General features: G+C 48.0%; 1 protein-coding gene across 1 annotated transcript in view; it reads left to right on the forward strand.

Moving 5' to 3' along the window:
- Positions 1–20,935, forward strand: part of LOC135998018 (acid-sensing ion channel 2) — a 413,013-nt gene that overhangs the window by 347,233 nt on the left and 44,845 nt on the right. Inside the window, exon 2 of the mRNA XM_065651045.1 lies at positions 20,261–20,411. Within this exon, the coding sequence (XP_065507117.1) occupies positions 20,261–20,411 (151 nt within the window). The remainder of the gene's footprint in view (positions 1–20,260; positions 20,412–20,935) is intronic.

Raw genomic sequence — 20,935 nt, forward strand, 5'->3', positions numbered from 1 at the left:
AGCTAGGAAAGGGAGCTGGCGTGCAAGACCTGCGGATCGACTGCTTGTTTTGGTGGCTGTCGAGACGCATCAGTGACAAGAAGGGGACGGCCACCGCTCTGGGGCTCTGTCTAGACCGAGCAATGCTGCACCTGCCAGTCCTGGCTGATTTTGTGCCCGTCAGCCCAAAACGGGGCGAATTCGGGTGGGATGAGCCGTCGCTGGTCTCAGTTTTCTGCTCTTTAAACGAAGCCGCGTCCTCCACGGGCGGTTCGCGTCCGCACGTGGGTGGGAGCGCGGGGCTTTGGGTCGACGTCCTTGCCCTGGGAGGTGGGTTTGGCTTCAAGGAGGAATTTGGGAGCTTTTTGCATCTTGGGGAATGTGCGGGGAGGGATTTCCGTGGCCAGATGCAGAGAGCGGTGCCAGCTGCTGGAGGGATGGTGGATGCGTCCTGGTGATGGGTGGCAGGGACCTCTCTGCAGGTCCCTCCTCGTTGCTCCGCGCTGGCCTCGAAGAGCAAACCACCCTGGAAAATCTCGGACGTTCGCCGCCGCTTCTCAGCCCTTTTGCAAGAGGCGGCTCTGAAATGCGCCCCTGAGCAACCTCCCTGTCCTGCAAGGGCTACAGCGTCCAGGGTTTTTTGTAGAACGAGAAAATAGGAGGAAAACTAGTCCTTTCCTTTAGCCAGAGGTGACCCGACGTGTGCCCAGTGGTTTTCTTCTCCAACTCGCCGTGACAGCTGCAATTCTGGGGAGAAAAATCACTAAAATGCCTTATCCCCAGGCGCTCCCAGTCTTCTCTCCACTCGCTACCCGCTCGCGGGGGCGGCTGTTCCTTGCTCAGTGTGTTTTGGTGGTGTTTTTATTTTATTTTTTATTTTTTTCCCCCGCAACCACATCTTTCTTGACTTACTCATGCAAAAATCTGTCACCTCCTTTTTTTTTTTTTTTTTTTTTTTTCCTTTCCCCTTCTCTTCCCTCCGCGCCTGCTCGTCGTGTGGCTTTCAATCATCCCAAAGACAAGCCGTGGCAGCGGCCGTATTAATATTTCCACTCGACAGAGTTAGCCTGGTCATTAATAAGCAAAGCCAACAGATAATGGAGCCTCGCTGACCCACGCCTGCTCGAGCTGACCTCCCACCTCCATCCCAACAGCCAATTTGTTACCCAATTTATAGCTTGTGTCCTTGGCTCGGGGTGACTGAGAGCAAAGCACGTGTGCCTGTCGCGCCGTCGTCCTCCTTGTTAATCCGTCTCCCTCCAGCTCCGGTTACCGGCTTTCCTGCCACGAGCGGGTAATGAAAAGCCCCCCCGGTAAACAGCCCTCGCGCCTGCGGTTCGTTTGCGCGAGCTCTTTTGGAGCCGGGTTTAATTGGGATGGCGTTCGGCCGGATTTACCTGCGGGTCGGCTTGCAACGTGACTCCGTCCATACGGCGCGCCAAGAAGGGCGTGTAGAAAGCCTCAAACTAAAACCTGTGCAGCAGTTGGGCTTGATTAAACATTCTGTTTGCTTTTATAGCCCTGGATGCTTGGCCAGCTTGTTTTCCTGCTGGAAAAGCCACTAGAGCATCCGTGTTCCCCAGCGGTGGTTTTCCCCATCCATCCCCGGGGGATGCTGCCCCGGGACGTTTCTCCTCGCTCACTTCATGGATTCATCTCTCTTGGCTGAATAACCACGTTTCTCTGTGTTTTTCCCTATTTGTGCTTATAAACCGGAGATTAAATAGAGAGATGGCAGAGCCTGCCACGTTCTGCTGACCTGATTAGAGGAGGAGACCTCGGACACATGCCCGGAGCCGGGCACGTGCATCAGCTGCTCATTGTGGGTATTTTGCAGGGACTGTTGACAACTCAAGATAATAATAATAAGCTTCATTTTTTGCACCATATTCTCTCCCCATCCACAGGCCAATTTCATGCTTTATTATGATTTCAATGTTTGAGTTTGTGCCGCAAGTGGAAAATTATGTTAGGATTCAGAGAAGCTCATTAGAACACATTAAAGCTCTCTGCGAGATGGTTCTCCGGAATTAGAGGCTTTAACCTTGTTTAGTTAAAATTCAAAGCCAAGCCTGACCATGGCAGGACTGGAAGGGATGGTTCACTCCGAGGTTAATGCACTTTAGAAATCCACTTTAAATTCCCTTCACTGTTTTGCCGGCTGCTGCCTGTGCTGAGTCTCGGCATGAAGCGAGCGCGCTCCTTCCGAAAGCCGCCATGGGCCAGGGCGGTTAATGCAGGTTTAGGTCGATTTTTAGCAGAGTTGAGCCTAAAAAGTGTTTTTTTGCCAGCTGTGACACTGTCACCACCTGCTAATCCCAGGGCAGGATTGAAAATTGGTTAGAGGAGCTTAACCGCCCTGTACCTGAGTACCCTGCAAGCTCTTTACAGCCCAACTCCCCCGTCCCCAGGTAACTCACATTCTGGTTATTTCCAACTCGATTTTGGCTTTAGGGAGTTGGAGCTTCTCCTTATTGTTCATGTAGCACCTACCAGCCCCAGTCTTGAGCCAAAACCCTATTTCATTTCAAATACCTTCAGAAGGACTTTGCTGGAGCGCAGCCATGAGCTCTGCGTCTTTACAAGCTGCATTTGGTCCCATCCAATTTTTTTTCCCCACTGCCACACAGTCCCTTTCCTTCAGGGAGGAAAGGGATGGATTTCTTATTATTATTTGTTATTATTATTTATTATTATTTATTTTTATTATTATTAATCTCTAGGAAACTTGCCTGGCTGTTGTGGGACGATACCTTCCCAGCTTCTGGTAGGACGCGATGCGAAGGTTGTACCACAAAGAGCATCACTTGTGTCACCGCAAAAATAGCCGACGTGTAGAAACAGATTGAGTCAGTGCTTATAGCTGATTTATTTATAGCATCTATTGAAAAGGGATTTGGGGTTAGAGCTTTGTTCTGCGGGCGTCCAGGCAGTAGCAGATGGGAATGGGATGCGCTGGGCTAAAGGGTGAGAGCAACAGGCACGCGGATGCTCTTGGGTTCGCTGGTGACCGCGTATGACAAGTGACATGACCAAGGTGACGTGGGGAGGCTGTGGCAGAGCACGGAGATGGACGGCGGTCTCGCAACTTTTCGAGTCGTGACTCAGGTGCATCAGGGTGGCGTAAAAGGTCTTCGCATCAGTCGGATTCAGCTTCTAAGGGCGCTTTCCATGAGCTGAAACTGTTCTGGGCTGCTGCCCCAAGTGGAAGCTGGCAAAGGGCTGTCTCACTTGTTGGTTGAAGGACGAGAAAAAATTAAAAAGAACCAAAACAACGTATTTTTTTTGCCTAGTAGGAAAGAGACACAGGACTCAGGTCTGGTTTTGAAGTCCTTAAATTGAGTGCCCTGAAATTCGGTAAAGGAAATACCCCGGAGCAGACCTGTCTTCAAAGGTTTGGCCCCTCGCAAAGCGCCCGCTCGTGTGGGGATGGTGGAGACAGCGAGGAGGCTGCTCCGTTCCCGAGTTTAAAGCTTCATTTTGGAAGTGTTTACAGCAAGGGGGTGGGTTAAACATCAGCGGTGTTGCCTGTCACCTCGGTTGGAAAAATCTCAGATGAGAAATGCGCAAAAGCAAGAAAACCGCTCATCTCGGGCATTAATCACAGCTGTACCAGAAGGATCCATTTATCCCTTGGCTCGAGCGCTCACCTGTGGGACAGCAGCGTGCAGAATATGAGAGTTTAAACTCGGAATTAAAGCTCAAGACCTGCAGGAAAATCGACTTCAGAGCTTTTTCGGGAGACAGTGTGGACAGGGCATGGAGCAGCCCCACCAGGAGCTTGTGGGAGAAAACGCGATGGTACAGCACAGAAGCAATTGCTATTGAATATATTGCTTTATGTATCTTTTTATGCACTATAATGCATATAATAGAGCTATAATGTGGTTCGTTATGGTGCAAGCAAGGCTTTTGTGCATCTCAGATACCCCTTTAGGAGCATAGTTGCGCCCCAGCTATGGTATTTCCTTGCACAGAGGATAAATTAATTCCCTGGACGCTGAAGCAAAAGCAACCCGGCTGTTTTTTCCATCCCTTGCTATTGCTGCCGTGGTCCTTGCATGGTCGTGATTTGCAAAAATCGCTTCCTAAGTAAATAGCGACCGATGCATCTGGGAGGCTGGGGATCCAGGGACATTATCTTTGTGAATTAACTTGATTGCGTTTAACGCGTGGACAGCGGGTGGCTGGGGTTAGCGCGGGAGCTGAAGTGCGAGCAACCAGTTACGAAGCAAATGACTCATTCCCAGCGCTCGCCAAAAACAAATTGGTGGAGAAAAGATGGGCAGAGGACGCGGCTCCGTCGTACCCACCTATAGCACAGCGCCGGGGGGTTGATTTAGGGGTTTGGAGCATCGCTGCGCACCAAAGGCATCGGCACAGCGGGAGCCCCGGCTGCCTGCTGCTTCCTCGGAGAAGATTTTAATGTCTGCAAGGGATTTTTGGGATTTTTTTTTTTTTTTTTTGATAAAAATTGCAAAATCTGATAAAAGCAAAGCGATACTCTGGGTGTTTTAGCAGCGTGCTGGGAGAGAATATCAGAACCGCAGGTTTCCCTCGTAGTTAGCAAAGCGAGTTAGACCCACACGGGCGTAATTCAGCTTATCCCGCATGAAGGGAGTGGGTGCCTCGTGTCCTTGCAGCATTTGTTGTTGTACCCGCAACATTGCTGATAGACGACGTTAAGTGAGATTAATTGTGTTCTCGCTGTTTAATCCCCATCGCTCTTCAGGATGCATAAAGCACCTAGAAACCTTAGCCAGGGGAGTTTACCATGTTTTTCTTTCCTCTAGTCCTTGTTTCGGGATAAAAAGAGTTATTTCATGTGGCCACGGGGACCCATGGGGCCAAGTGGAGACTCGGGGAGACAGACCCTGAAGGCAGCTGGTTGTGGTGCTTGGTCATAACAAAATGAACTATTTGAACCAGTGCAAGCGCATCCACTCCGTGCACCTGAGGATTATTAAAAGACTTATTAGACCTGAAGGTCTTTAAACGTCAAATCTGCTTTCCTCAAAATCCGTTGACCTGGGGAAGATAGACTAGGTAGCCGTTAACGCTGATTAAGTAATGGGATTCATCTGAGCTCATAAATGTCCTGAAATGATGGGTAATGTAATAGGGACATAAAAGAGCGGCACAGCGAGGACGTCCCGGTCGAGGGGTGGAGGTGCCACCGAGAGCTGGAGCTATTGAAATAAAATCTTAAATAAAACTTAAAAAAAAAAAAATCTCCAAGTATGGAACGGATTCATGCTGGCGGATTGTCTGTGGCTTGCCGTGGTCACGGGCAAAGGAGTTTTTCAGGGTACCTTCAACTTCAGGAGAGAAATCCTTGTTTTCCCTGCCATTTCAGCCCTTCGTGGATTTGGTGTCAGAAGGAAAGGGCTGGAGGGATTTATTTAGTTCTGCTCGTTTTCTGGTTCCAGTTTGCTTGTGTGGGGTCGGCCGGTTGCCTCTGCAATTTGTGATTTGCTTCTACGCCAGATCTGCTGTTCCGTTACCAACAATAAGCTTTCAAGCTGTCGGCCCCTGCGTTGCTGATAATAAACTACATTGCGAATCAGGCAGCTTTGCGGGGCGGCCAAGTAGCCCAGGAGCAAGGGGAAATAACCCAGTGCGATGACTAACAAAATTATAAGGTGTGGAGCAAATAATGACCCGAGTTATTACATTGCTTCACAGAAGCTTTTAGGATTTCAGACAGCTGCGGTTGCTCTAAGCTAATGCTGCTTTGCTTTTAATTGACTGATAATTGCTCGTCCCTGGAGATGGCTGTTGGTGGGGACACGGAGTGTTTCCTCGCTGGTTGAATACTCAGGCGAGGTGTTGTTTTGGTTTTCTCTCTGATAATCCATTTCTGTTGAATGTTTGGACCATATTGCTATAAATGAAGGAAACACTTGTTTTCCTGTCCATGGAGCTGGTCTTTTCCTCCTCGTTATTTGAGAGTTTCTTGGTAATTGGTTCCCATAACTAGAGTTGGGTTACGGTTGGACTCGATGATCCTGAGGGTCTCTTCCAACTGAAATGATTCTATGATTCTGTATCTGTAGGCTGTATTGTGTATGGAGCAGCTTATCTCCTAAAGGCACCTGAATGGTGTAGGAGCTAAACCCCTTCTTGGAGGGTATGAGATCCAGGAAAACCAGGGGAGCGAGGAGCACGTGTTCCCCCGAGATGCTCGACCGTTTGCGATTCCACGTGGCACAGAGGATGCTTGGCATGTCCCATCTTGTTGAAACCCAAAAAGCTGAGAAATGGAGTTTATCTGTGATGGAAACCACAGCGGTGGCCAGGCCTGGGGCTACAGGACTTGATGATTTCGCTTCATGAAACCATGGCTCCAAGCCCAGCCGCGGAGCACGGTGCTGGAACAGGAGGTGAATGGGGACGGTCCCTGCCCCAGGAGTTGGCATCCAGCTCACGTTGGAGCATCAGTCCCACAGCGGGGTCAGTTGGAGCCTTTATTTCTTATTGGTGTAGATCTAAGCGTGGAGAAAGGGAAAACATCACCAAACAGTCTTCCAGGTTGAGCTGCTGCTTTACCTTCTGACAGCTGAAGCTAAGAAAGGAAAAAGAGCCTTTTCCATCGATGCGGGACCATCTCCATGCAATGAAACCTTCCTTGCTCTCCCGTTAGTTATTATTTTTCATCCGCTGACCCCCTTCACCACTTTCTATATTGACTTCTCGGCTGTGAAAGCTGCCGTGATCCAAAACGTTCAGGCTAAGACAGTTCAGAGAAATAATATCTCCAAGGCTGGCTCTGCATAGCCGACTCGGTTGGGAACAAGGAACCGCGAAAGCCCTCGACAGAGCGGATGAGCTTTCCAGGATCTGGAGATGCTCTTCAGAAGTCACCAGGGAGACGTGAAAGCGCAGAGAGGTTCCAGCCGCGCTCCTTCTGTATTTCTTATCTAATTGTGAAGGACGGTGGCAACGAGACCGCGTCTGCTCGCCCACGGCTGAGGGACGGCTCAGGGTGGTAAATTCAAGGGAAAAAATAGGAAAACTGACTGTATTAAAATTGCAGAGCCCCGGTGAAGCTGTCATATTCTTCCCTGGTGAGGCTAAAACTTCTGTGGGATGTAAGGAGGCTCTGCAGGTAACTGTGAATATATGGAGTTATAACAGAGAATGGTTTTGGAAGGAAAAAGGAAAAGTCCTTTATGGTAGAGTTTGCTCCGGTGAGAAATGCTCCATCCCCTCTCTGCCAGAGCACCCAAGGTTTTGGGGCTGGGGGATCCTGGGTTTGGCCGCATCAGTGATGCTCATGCTTTTTCTTTCTTGTTTTTTCCTGGCCTGTTGGGACAAACCGTGTGCCCGCAAAGACTTGCCGAGATTTGCTTTCCCAATAGCAAGATGTCCATAAAAGCTTTTCCTCTGAAATTGCACGTTAAGAATTTCCTGTTGTTCACCGAGAGAGAATTCTCCGTTGATGTCATTTAATGAATCAGCTTGGCGTTTAGGTCATGCCAGAGCTCTTTACATCCAAGTGCAACATCCCTCGGAGCCCTCGTTTCAAACACAGCCTATTTGGACTGAAAAAAAAGAGTTTCTGGTGCAACCAAGCAGCTGCCGGCCCCTCTTGGTTTTCCTGCATAGGAATTGCACAGCTCAACCTAAAATCCCCTTTTTACAGGTAGGTTTTGGTGTCGAAATCTTTCTGAAGTCCACTTGAAGGAATTGATGCAGTCGTCTTTCTTATTGGTGCCGCCAAGCAAGTAGAGCCACGCGTGTTTATGTGCTGGATGGGCAGGATATCGTCAGGAATAGAAATTGCTTCAAATAAATTCCTTGAAATGGAGAGAAGGAAAATCTTTATTCAGCGAGCCGCTCAGGGTGCTAAAGAGCCGAGCCTTTTAGTAGCTAGTGTCAAATTAATTACAAAATAAAGTCTTTACATTTCTGAACAGCTGGTTTTTACATTTTTAGAGCTGACTTTTGTTCGTGATTATTGTAGGCTTCCTCCTGCGAAGCCAGCCATAAAATAGGACCAGGGGAAAGTTGTTAAGAGAGTCACGATATCTATAATTTTAGGGCCTGACTGGAGTGTCCACGCTGAGGGTTCAGGGATTTTAGTCCTGGATTTTTTCATAGTAGGTTTTTTCTCCTTGAGAAGATTTTTTTTGTGGTGCTTTTATTAGTTAGGAGGACAGGAACCGATGTGTGCTGCTTGCATAGTAGTTCAAATAAAAGGCAAATAAAATAAGAGGCCAAAGCAGAGCTGTGAAAAAGCAACAAGGGAGTGCTTGAAAATAGAAATATATATTTGTTTATATATATGTAAATATTTATTTGTATATATTGCTGTTTCCTCCCAGCATAGGGTTGGCCAGAGGCAACGTGCTTCTGCCCTTGTATCATACAGAAAAGTCTCTCTACAGGTGCTTGGATACCAAACCGTGTAGTTTGGCTGGAGGACATGTAATTGTACGGAGAATATGAAACTTGGTGCTGAAAAGGTCTTTGCAGTGCGGGCGAACCCTCTTCTGAGCCTCGAAGCTGGAAAAGGAGGCGCGTTTCGGGGGCTGGCACGTTCTGGTGGAAGTGTATATATATATATATATATATATATATATATATATATATATATATCTCCTTGGCAAGCTAATTAAAAGGATATTTTTCTACTTCAAAATCATGCTGTGTGTGCTGAACAAACTCATTTCCTCGCCTGGGTTATGACTATATTTCTGAGGTGATTACAAGCCAGAAGCAACTAAAAAGCACCGAAATGGGCCACGTTGGGTTCGTTTTCACATGCGCTCAGCTCCCGGCTCCAGATCTGTGGCTCGAGGATGCTCCAGAGAGCTGAGGGGTCTGTCAAACAAAAGTTTAATTGCACGTTTAATTACCTCCCACAGCTTGGGGTCTGTGTATAGTTCAGGCTGTCAGGTCTATGTCTCGTCTGCACCAAGTAGCAGGCAGTACATAGTTGGAATATATCTGTTTTTTACAGAAAAAAAAAAAATCTGGGATGATTTGGGAAACTGTATGTGCCTGTAAAGAGCTTTAAGTCCCTTTGAGTGTGAAACAGGCCATAAAAATGTAAAGAAGGGGCCAGCAGATGCCTAAACGCTTTGGTAGCAACTAAATAGACTTTAGACCATAGTAGACCATAAACAGACTCTTTGGAGGTCTCCACCAAAAATATCTGAGTGTTGGTTTTGAGGAGGGATGTAGACGAGCTGCCCAGCTCCCTTGCGTCCCGTTACGCTTGGATTTGCTGTGCCGAAGGGATCTCCCTTTCTTTTTCTTGCCTCGCTGTGTTTCACGCTTGCATTTACAAAGCAAATCGTCCCTGTCGGGGGGTTTGGGGATATCCTTGGGCTAAGCCAGTTATTATACTTAACCTGAAATTCCGCCTGTATCAGGATCTCTTGGGAAGGTTTTAAGTTGAATAAAGAGTTAAGGGATTAAAAAAATCTTGCCTTTGGACTAATTGGGCTTTCGTCCATCGTCAGGGATGGACAGAGTTGCTCCAGCACTGGAGGAGGGATGCAGCCGCGCTGGGATGCTGGCGCCTGGCCGGTGCTTCGTGTCTTGCACTAAATCCCATGTTGCTGCCACTCAGCTGAGGGACGTGCACAGCAAATCCTTGAAAACCCCCCAGCTCAGCGTTTCGCTGGGTCTGTCTTGTCCTGGGGCTTCGATCAAGTTGTTTGGTTCTCAAAATCCCCCGTGTAGCTCAAAGCTCCAGCTTTGGGTTTTGTGTCCCAACACCTTTCCGGAATGGCAAGGGGCTGCTTGGAGCTGTGGCTGTACAAATAACAAATAGCGGCTACAAAATCTCTCGCTGAATCGACCACTTCAGCAGTAATTTAAATTAAAAGGCTAACCGAGGTTAATCCTTTAGCCAAAGGATGCTCACAGCGTGTCTGACTGCAGAGGCTGTGGATCGGGTATTTGTGTGAGGTTTGGGAATACAGAATACAAAATCATTCTATTGCTTTTTTTTTTTTCCTTTTAATTTCCCTTGGAAATTATTCCAGTCCTTTTCATACAGTCTTTGTAGGGCTGTCTCCAAACCGCCATCCTGCCTTGAACGTACTACATATATATTTGTCATGAACAGCAGCACCCAGCTGTTGCTGTTTGCCTGATTATCCCAGTATATATACTCCGTAGTCCAAATGCGATTCAATCCCACACAGAGAGTTATCAGGATGATTTATATTAACCCAGCGGGAGTCGAGCGGATTTGCCGAGAGCATCATCTCCGCCCCGCTGCTGTCGTGGCTGGAGATCCGCGCGACCTTCGGCGGGGACCGCGCCGCCGCATCCCAGCTTCTCCTCCAAAAAGCGACTGTAAAAATACCAACATATCATGCCTGGTTTACTACCACTCAGTCATTTCAAGATCCAATCTGCCCCGTTTACAGGGATGATTTTTCCGCCCCCGCCACCCCGCCTACCGGTACCAATTACCCTGGAACTGAGAAGTTCAGTTGGTTGTGTCCTCAGCAATGATGGTGATATAAACCTGCAGTTGTATCCCTGAGTAAGTGTTTGTGGCTGAAACACGGGCAGAGAGCAGGGCTGGCGCTGTCCCCAGTGCGGAAAAAGAGCAAAAAGATTTGATGTTCTGTAGACAATCAATTGAACAAGAAGCAGCTATAGTTACTAATTCTCTTTTTGCAATATGTTACACTCTAAATTTCGAGCAGAGGATTTTTTTATACCTTTTATACCGTATGTAAATGGCTGTGCAGAGCTGTGCCCCTCTGCTCCCCTGCATCATCCCGCGGGGATGGATCCATCCCTTGGAAATAGATGCTTGGGTGTGATGAATCCTGCCCGTGGGCTTAAAACAAACTTTATCTCAGCTTATGTCTATCTGTACCTATATATCTAAGTCCCGCCCTTCTTTGTCTTTCTCTGCCGATTGCAGGAATCTCGGTAACGGGTTTTGAATCCACATTTTACTGCAGAGACCTGAATTTAGGTCGGATCTAACCTGCTTTAGCTGTTACTTTCATATTTTCCCTGCGTATGGGGACCATTTGTTTTGCACCTGTCGTGGGGAATAATTTACTTCTGGCTGGCAGTAGACCTGTCGGCATCTTACTGTAGGTGACGCTGCTTCGTTCGTCTTATCTCCGGATGATGAAATGTTGCTTTACCCTAACAAATGGCATGGTAGGGAGCAGAGGGATGAAGTGTGACGGGATCAGATGTGCTCCGTCCCCGGACCAAGCACAGGGATGGTTCTGGTCCCCCGGTTGTCCCATGAGCGCAGTGGCCACCTCCGGCGAGCCGATGCTCAGGCGCTGTTTTGCTCTATGAGAACACATAGATGGTTTTTACCTAATTACAGACCTGGTTCAGCTCACTCCCATCTGTAGCGAACTCCCGCTGTCTGCGTTTGGCGCGGGACGGTATAAATGTGGCGATGATGTCTGCGCTCCTTATATCACCATAATTTCCGAGCACCTCACAGGTACAAATGCAGGTGTCCCCACGTGCTCCTGTGGAGTCAGGCACTGCCGATATCTCTATTTTACCAACGCACAGGCTGCGTTTTCCCCGCAGGAGGTGAGCAACAAGACGGCTGCCTGTCCTGCCTGCTCCACGCACCCGCAGGGAGTCTTGGATTTGAGACTCACCACCACACCGACGGCACGTGGACGGGCGGTGGGGCATGGCCGTGCATGCACCAGCGACGGGGAAATGCTTTGCATGCACGAGTGATGGAGAACAGCTTTGCTTGCTGGGATTTTCTGCACCAGAGAGCAGTGGCGCGTTGCTGGGAGGTCTATGTGCAGCGAATGGGTGAAATAATAAAGATGCAGCCTCTCCAAAGTTTGCTTTTCCAAATGACGTAGCCATCACGAGAAACTCCAGAAGCGCTCTGTGCTAACTTTTGAGCATCTCTAACTAAGGCGCCTGGAAGCGCATTATGGAAATATCTTTTTCAATTGACCATAGAGAAAATTTAAGAGCCTAAATGGTGATGCTGTGAATTATGGCTTGGTTATCTGCCAGCGACAACCTGCAGTGCAAATCCCGTGGTGTGCAAGGGGCATAAAACCATCATTCAACCATGTGGCTGAGCTGGTCCTGAGCTCCATCCCAAGCCCCGGGCTGGGTGGGGATAGATTTTGCTTTTTCTTGTGCCCCAAATATTTCACTTCGGGCAGCAGTTGTCACACTCAGGGCTGTAAGTAGTAAAAGTCTCCCGGGGTTTTAGGCTTCGCTGGCTACAGAGAAATGCCGTTTTCAGTACGACATTCAGTACTTATCTCCTCTGCATGAGGACGAGGGAGCGGTTGCTGCTTTTCCTTTGCAAAAGACTTGAGATGAAGATGTCCCATGGGGAGTATTTGGAGCTGTTTGTCCTTCTCACGAGGCTGACGCCTCCCTCCTGCGCCGGCTCTGCAGAAAGGCTGGGCTTTCTAGGCAGGGAACGGCAGGGAGGCCTAAAAACCTCCAGATGTGAGCACGGTTTTATAGCAAGGAGCAAATACTTCTGGAACCGTCCTGCAGGTTCTCAGTATCTCAGTGGGGTTGTGGAGGGGCTGAAGGTCACGGCTGAGGAGTCTCCAGCCAGTGTCACCAGCATGGCCAAGCTCAGGAGCATCTCCCCATCTCTCCTTTGGCTTTGGGGTGCTGCTCGATGGTTTTAAGGTGCACAGGAGGCCTGAAGATGGTTCTTAGGGACATGGTTTAACGCTAGAGTTGGGTTAGGGTATGGCTGGACTCGATGATCCTGAGGGTCTCTTCCAACCGAAATGATTCCATGGTTCTGTTCTATGATTCTATGATCAGCGTTCTCTGGAGAACTCATTTGGTTCGTGATATCCTTCCGTGGCTGGAGGGGTTTGACAGTGACATTTCAAGTCCAAATGTTTTATCCCCGCTCTTTGCTAAGGCTCCGTAGCACCTGGGTGAGCATCTTCACGAGGACAAGCGTTCGGGGCATCCCTGGGCTCCTGTCGCACGTTCTCGAGGTATTTTTGGCAGGACCGTGCAGCAATATTGTCATCGTCCGTCCCAGAGCTGCTGCTGCTGCTCAAGAGGGAGTTCCGCAAGGCAAATGAAGAACAATTCATTAAACGAATCAGTGGGGAGAGGTTAGGAAGACAGATTGCAATTATTATCCAAACGAATCCTGGCCTTCAAGCCGTGTGCTGGCACCTGTTAAAAGGCTCCGGGGCCGCTACTGTTGGATGCTCAGGGCTCATCCGCGGGTCGCTGCTGGTGGAGGGGCAGCCTTGGTGGTCACCGAGGAGGAACGCGATGCAGCGTCACCCGCCCTTCTCCTCTTCCCACACCATCTGCCGCTCCCCGAGGGCATCGTCCAGGTTTTTTGTCTTGTCTGACCTCGTTCGACCCGAGGCCGGTGAGATCACGGTCCCAGCCTGGCGCGTCTCACCGTTCACCTCATCTCACCTGCGTGCGATGCACGTTTGTACATGTCGAGCGGCCTCACGCTCGTGCTGGGGCGTTGATTTTTGGAAGATGAGAAACTTTTTGTTAAAAAAACCCTACCCTCTCCCCCTAAAAAGCCCGAAACCAGTACAAAGTGGAGGATGTTGTTCTGCATTGGGTTACCGAAGGATCAGTGGACAGTGTTCTGCAAACGGAGCCCTGGGAAATTAAGAGATGTTCATGGGTTAATTTGTGTTTATGTGGGAGATGAACCTTTGTGGGATCACGCAGATATTGTTTCCTATGACTAATAAATTACAGTCTGATGGGACAGAGCTCCTGTCGCATTGTTCTGCACCAGCTTGTTATGGGTGGAAGTAATTAGGGCTTGATGGGGATCAGGGATCAGTTGCAGTTTTCTGAGTTTACAGACCAACATAATTCATAATGCATTCATAATGCAACATAATGCAATTCATAATGCAACCATATTTGCAACTTCACCATTATAGTTTTATTCATTTGCTGCCAGAATATTAGGGCTATATTTCTTTTTAAATATCCACTCAACTAGTGCTAAATGGCAGTGGTGGCAGCGGAGGTGATTTATGGCAGCTATAAGGACCCTCCATAAGTACTCTCCATTCTAACAAATGCTTGCACCAATTTGCCATTACAGGGAGTGGCTGATTGCACAAATAAGAAGAAAACAGCAATATCTCTCAGTGAATTAAATGTGCTCGACTGTCGCGCCTCTGCGTTAGTGCTGCTAGACTTTAACTGTTCTTGAAGGGTGGAATATAGGGGTATGAATTGTGATCCACTGGGCGACGCTTAATGCCATCCTATAAATAAACGAATTAAAAAGGGAATTTGGCCTGTCCAGTGGCAAAAACTGCTTTTGAAGGCGGAGGTCCATGTATTAGGAGCGTTATTACGTGTTATGTAGCAGCTTGTTGGCAACGGGAGACTTAACATTTGGGATGCCGACTGATGCTAGTTTGTAAAAGAAATAACATTAACGCCAGCACAAGAGAACCGTAGCCTCAGGCGGTACCTAGGACCTTGAAAACTTCTTATTTAAAACCAGCAGCATCGTATAAAACCAGAGCTGACATCCCTGCTGTTCCCATCCAGTCGTGCGCCAGCGGTGCCCGGGGCTGTGGGCAGACATGGGGCTCGCGTCAGTGGAACACGTCCCTCCCGTGACAAGCCCCACTGAGATATCTCGGTCTCGGAGGCCGAAAGGAAAACCCTGTCCTTGTGAACACATCCCCGACAACTTTTACGGCTCTGCTTTCCGCAGCTCCATCCCCATTACTCTTCTCCATTGCAAGATTACGCCTGACACCGTGAAGGATGGGTAATATTTTGCGTGTCTGACATGCTTCCATGCCAGGTTTCCATAAAACACAACACAAACGTGAATTTAAAGAGAAAGCCATGGCTACCCTTTGGGGGGGAGACGATACCAAAGCATGTCATTTAAATGTGGTTTCCCTCCTGGTTTTTGTTAATGTTTGCAAGAGCTGTGCTTTGCCATACAGTCTCTTCAGGCTGAGTGACCAAGTCACCTTTGGAATACATGAGTCTGTGAGCTTTTGGTATTCCCCCGGTGTTTTTGTAGGACTGAAGTACATAATCATAGAATCATTTTGGTTGGAAAAGTTGCTCAAGATCGTCAAGTCCAACCGTTCCCCCAGCCCTGGCACTGCCCCATGTCCTGAGAACCTCATGTCCGTCTGTCCAACCCCTCCGGGGATGGTGACTCCAGCACTGCCCTGGGCAGCCTGTTCCAATGCCCCACAGCCCTTTGGGGAAGAAATTCTCTCCAGTGAAGAGGATGCCCTGATTAGACTTGCATCCCCCTCCTCATGGGCCAAGGACTCGATTCCTTTTTTCCTTCTGCCCTTCAGTTTGGAAGGGAGATTTAGTCCTTTCTGCCGCTCAAGTGTAAATTCCCTCCTTACCGAGCTGTCATCGCCAACCTGTTCTCCTTTGGAAAGAGATCCCCTTGGGATTTGACGCTTCAGAAGCCTGTTTATCGCAGGCATCCGTTGCAATTTGCTCTTTGCAGCCATCATTTCGTTTTAGATAACGTACCGCTACCTCCTCTCCAGGGTGTGAGCAAATGAACCGTCGTGATGTGCTTGCATGGGGCCAGCTGGACCGTGCTGTTTGTCGCACCTCGACTGAAATAGTGACATGGCTCGGTTCCGCCGGCGCCCTGGGAGACCTGGGAGCTATGGGAGCGTATCGCTCTGCCAAAAACTCCGAAATAACGTCTTCTTTCCTCCTAGACAGGATCTTTTTCCCATCATCTCATGAGCAGTCCTGCCCAAACCCATCTCTGTTCTCCCCGGGCCCTTTCAGCTTCTTGTTCCCCTTCTCTTGGACCTGTCTGCAAAGTCCCTTTATTTTCCTTTTTTCTCTGTTGTCCATGATGCTCTTGGATGAGGCTTGATAGAATACATGTCTCTGAACCTTTGTGTACCATAGTTGTGGAGAAAATTATTGTGAAGGGTGCGAATTCACTCTTATTTTCAGTAGTGCCTTAATTTGACAACTGATATCCTGCCTTGTTCGTGAGCTCTAGCCTGCGTCTTTGCCAGGATTTAGAAAGCTAATTTACAGTCTTCACATTACTTGCTTTTACCATCATTTTGCTCCGTATTGAAAGGATAGTTTATCAGCAGATACGCTTGTCCTGTGTGTGCCGGTTATAAACCGTGAAATACCTTTTTCTCTTATTACTCCAGTCAGGCTCGCTGGCATTTTGAATATCAGTCTTTTTTGCCCTATTGGTTTGGCACGCAGCAGGATATACATTGGTGTCTCGCAGCTTTTAATGGCAGTGTTTTCTGTTTTGTATGTGGGGTTCGTTTGAGATACCCATACTCTGCTTTTTAATTTCACAGAAAACACATTTTTCCCTTTACACGCTAAAGAAGGACTCGTCGTGTTGCTCAAATGCTGTTTCACAGATTTTTGAGCATGTTTACCCTTTGTACTTAAATGGGATTTTTCAGAGGAGCTGTCAAAGTAACAACTGATCCATCAAAGAGAAAAAATTGGTATTTTTGTAGACTATTCTCAAGGTACATGTTTGTATTTTTGTTTCTGGCTTGCGCTGAACCTTCTTTTCATTGCAGGTTAAGACATTACTAACAGCAAGGAGTGCTGTTTTCCCTGAAGACAAATAAACTGAGGTTAAATCATTCTGCTTTGCCTCGTGTTTACTGTCTCAGGTGTACTGCTGCAGTCAGTATATACTGAGGTTGCCCTTTCCAAACAGCTCTATCCTTTTATCCTGATGATCTGATAGCGCTCGGAAACCTTCCCTGTTATCAGGGAGCCCAAAAGAGCCTGAAACCAAGAGGGATCGCATGAAAATAAAAAGGTATATTTTCCCAAATAATCATTCTTAGCGAAGATGAGGAACAGCACAGCCCGGTTTAATGTGAGTTGAAATGAATGCATGTGGATTTTTGAACTTGGCAGCATATTTTTAAATGCTGTTATAAATAGTCTTTTATAGGGAAAAATGGAAAACCTTGAGGTTGAGGGGCTCGAGAGAGGTACCCGTGGTTGTCCGTGGCTTCTAGGGACGTCTGTAGCTTCGGTGAGCAGGGTGACTTTCTTCCCTTCCCTTCCTTTCCTTCTTCCTTTCCTTTTTTCTTTGTCTTTATTTGTCTGTTTGCTGTATTTCTGACTCCCTTCTGCCCCGGAGCAGGACTAGGTCTAGCAGAACATGGCCTGAGGGCATCTCCAGTTGCTACTTGAGCGTTAACGCTGCTCGTGGTTCAGGGAAAGTCTCTCATTTCTTCCTCAGTTTATTCTCTTTGATTTTTCAGTTCTCTGTTCTTGCAGGCTTGGGTTCTAGCCCTGGTGGTGCCCTCCTGGTGAGGATTGCCGGAGGTGAGCAACGTGCAGCTGGCTCAAACCCACGGTGGAGGCATCTACATGGGGTTTCGTTGGATCAGGAGTTCGCTTTGGGAGCGAATCTCCCAACTGTCCCCACGTGCTTGTGCTTTGGGTTTGCATTGAGGAGCTGTCTTGGAGCACTTGGGCTCAACTCCTTGTGGGTGGAATTTAGTGGGAAGATGTGCTTCAACCCAAATGGGCACCCAGCACTTGGAACTGGGCTTAGAGCTGGTCCAAAGGAATAAAAAGCCCTGAATCACATGTAGCGTTTGGTCCTTCTCCAGCTGTTTTGCTCTGTAGGTCTTCTTCTGGTCCATGCTGTTTGCTGTTGTATGCCTTGTTGCTCTTCTCTTGAGCACCAGTCCTTTGATTAGCAACTAAGCTTGGTGGTGGTCCTACCCCAAACCTTTCATGCTGTTTGCTGGCTCTGGGTACTTCAGGAAAGGTGCCTTATTCCTTGTTAGGACATGCGTTAGGACTCACACCAGAGTCATGGCTCTGGTGTGGTATTTGATTGTACGAAGCCGTAAGTAACCGCCTGTTTTGCTGAGATGAAAGGTGGATGCACGCCAAGAGCCTTACTGAGGATCCGTCCTTGCTAGTGGCCCTAAAGAGCAGAAAAACATCATTGTTCTTCCTTGGAAATGTTTCTTTGCGGTGTCCTTGGAGCGATGTAGATGACGCCAGCGGCACCTGGAGTTAAGCCGTGTCTCAGGTAGTCCCCTGGCCTCACCACTGCTCAGGAGCAGATGTTGGGATGGAAGCAGTTGCATTTCTTCCATACCTGTGTCAACACGTGTGTCACTGAACAGGTTTTTCATCTTCTGTTGTGCAAGAGAAACATCTCCCGAGGTCGTGGCTGATGAGCTCTTGGCCAGTAACCATTCGGACCCCTGTCACTTCAGCTCTTGTTCGTTGGATAAACTTGCCCTGACTGGAGGTTTTACACTTTTACATCGGCAAAGGGCCATATAAAAGTCCCCATAAAATTGCCCAGATTTATTTGGCTGAAGTCTGCACCGGGTACATCAGCATCTAAATCCTCATTCAGCATTTACGTTGTGCTATTGCTCTAGATAGAAGCTTGCGTGTTTTCCTGTGGTTTTCACTAATGCAAGTTTTCTTCTTCTGCATTTTAAACTATCCTAATTAGATATTTTTGACTTCTGCCTTCAAAGCCTATCGGGGAAAACCCATCTACGGGCACTTGCTGCTAACACAGGCTTACTGTTGTTCAGCTTATCGTTCCAGCTTGAATGATTTAATAGGTCAGTCAAGTATTAAAATGGGATTTTCTCTCGGATATAAAATCTTTTTAAAGGGCATTTTTTTTCCTGCAAATGCTTCATATTTTCTCCATCCTTTTTTGCTCCAGTTGGAGTTTTTTAAACTTGGATATGATTTCACATTTCTCTTTTTTCACCTGCTTCCCTGATGCTGTGATTATAAGGCATATGTCAATATTTGAGGGGAATAAATTGCTGATGACTCCAGCTTCTGTTTAGTGTTATGAATCATCTTGGGGTCGTATGATCTCAGCGACTGTGTTAGCAGCTTGTGATTTCTGACGGGACTGCAGCCAGCAGTTGGTGTTGGGCTCCCTTCGCTCTGAATATTAATTACTGGTTGCTTACTGATTGCACAACCTGGACTTTCTGGAGCCATGAAGCAGCAGAGTGACTTGAAGATGACTGACACGCCATGTTTCACGCTGGTGCTTGTCAAGAGTCACCACATGTGAAAGTTGGGGGATTTCTAAATGTCTCCAAGCCGTTTCATCCTCTTTTCATATAGGTAGAAGTTCTGCACATCTGCATGTCCCTTGTTCTGTCAGTGCAATGCATAGGAAGGGCTTACTGTGTTTTAATCTTTTGGTTTTCCGTATGTTCTCCCAGTTTGGGGGAAGGCTGAGCACAGAACTCGTCAATGCCACTGCAATCAAAGATGTCACATCTCTGCTGCCCCACCAAGAGCCACCCCACTTGGAAGCCCATGTCCACCTCACCCAGAAACCCATGTCAACCTCACCACCCAGCGTGGGAACCCATGTCCACCCAACGTGGGAACCCATGTCCGCTCACTTGGAAACCCGTGTCCACCCAACATGGAAACCCATGTCCACCTCACTTAGAAACCCATGTCAACTTCACCACCCCACTTAGAAACCTGTGTCCACCCAACGTGGAAACCCGTGTCCACCTCACTTAGAAACTCATGTCAACCTCACCACCTCACTTGGAAACCCGTGTCCACCCTGTTTGGAAACCCATGTGCACGCCACTTGGAAACCCAGGTCCACCCCACGTGGCAGAGCTGCTGGTGGTCTGGGAGCCCCCACCTGGGCTTTACCCAGAGTTTCTTCCAAGAGGCAGACCAAAATGAGACTAAAGAAAGAGCAAGAGCGATGGAGGAAATCTTTCCTCATTTGCCCAAGTGTTTTAAACTCTTATTATTTGCCAAGTAGTGGCAGAATGAGGAATGAATGAGATATTGCATTGTCATTCCCATTGCTCCCTTTGGGTGGAACGCAGTGGACATGATGTTGCCTACAGGGTGTGATGTTCAGCAGGTGGATGAGCATGGAGTAAGCGTGGGCTGCAGGGATGAGCCCACCTCTCGATCTGCAGCCGTGAGCAACATTGGCCTGAGGCAACTTGCACAAAACCGAGGAATTGCGATATATTTTGGTACATTTTCGTACATGTGTTTCTCTAAGACTTAACACGATATGACTCTGGTGAGCTGCTGAAGACATTTGTTTGCTGCTTTAAAACAGCTTTCCCTTGCTCTCTTCCATCTTTTATCTTCTGTAAGGAGAACACGATACACTAAATGATTAAACCAGTTTAGATTTATCTGCAGACATTTCCCTTCGAGCTGCGGCGTGTGGCCATTTCTCATCCCTCTGCCTGCATTCGGGTGGGAAGAGGCATCGATTATATGGGAAATATTATATTATTTCTCTCTTCTCTCCTCGCAGGTGTTTACAAAATATGGGAAATGCTACATGTTTAACTCAGGAGAAGAAGGACGGCCTCTTCTTACCACGGTTAAGGGTGGGACAGGCAATGGACTGGAAATCATGCTGGACATACAGCAGGATGAATATTTGCCCATATGGGGAGAAACAGGTAAGACCTTCTTTTTCCTCCTGCAAACATGCACATACTGGTGATTTCTTTGGAGAGACCATCCCATCCTCCCCAACCAACATCTAAACCTAATAGCTCTTGAAAGCAAGAAGAGCCCGGTCTGTACAGAAACAAGTTGATTTTGCTGGTTGAGACCAGCGTGTCCATGGTTCAGGTCATCACTGAGTGCTGGACTTGGGTGTCTGGGTGTCGATGATCTGGACGCCAAACAGGAGCATCATCGCCTATCCTGTGGTGGGCATGGGTGGGTGACAAGAGGTGTGGTGTCTCCTTCAGATGCTCCGGCATGTCCATCTTCCCTAGAAAGCATTTCTGGGAGGCCATGTTCAAGGCGGACCTCCAACTATTGTCTTCTGTTTTCCTCCTTCTTGAAATTTGGGGACATTCATTGCCTTCGTTGTTGTCTTTCCATGGGTTAGTGCTGCCTGGGTGGACCAAGGGCTTGGCTCATTGCACTGGAAACATTTGGGATGGATGGCATCTGTCCCCTAACGAACCCAACT

This window comes from Caloenas nicobarica, chromosome 24 (genome assembly GCF_036013445.1).
Source record: "Caloenas nicobarica isolate bCalNic1 chromosome 24, bCalNic1.hap1, whole genome shotgun sequence".
NCBI lineage: Eukaryota > Metazoa > Chordata > Aves > Columbiformes > Columbidae > Caloenas > Caloenas nicobarica.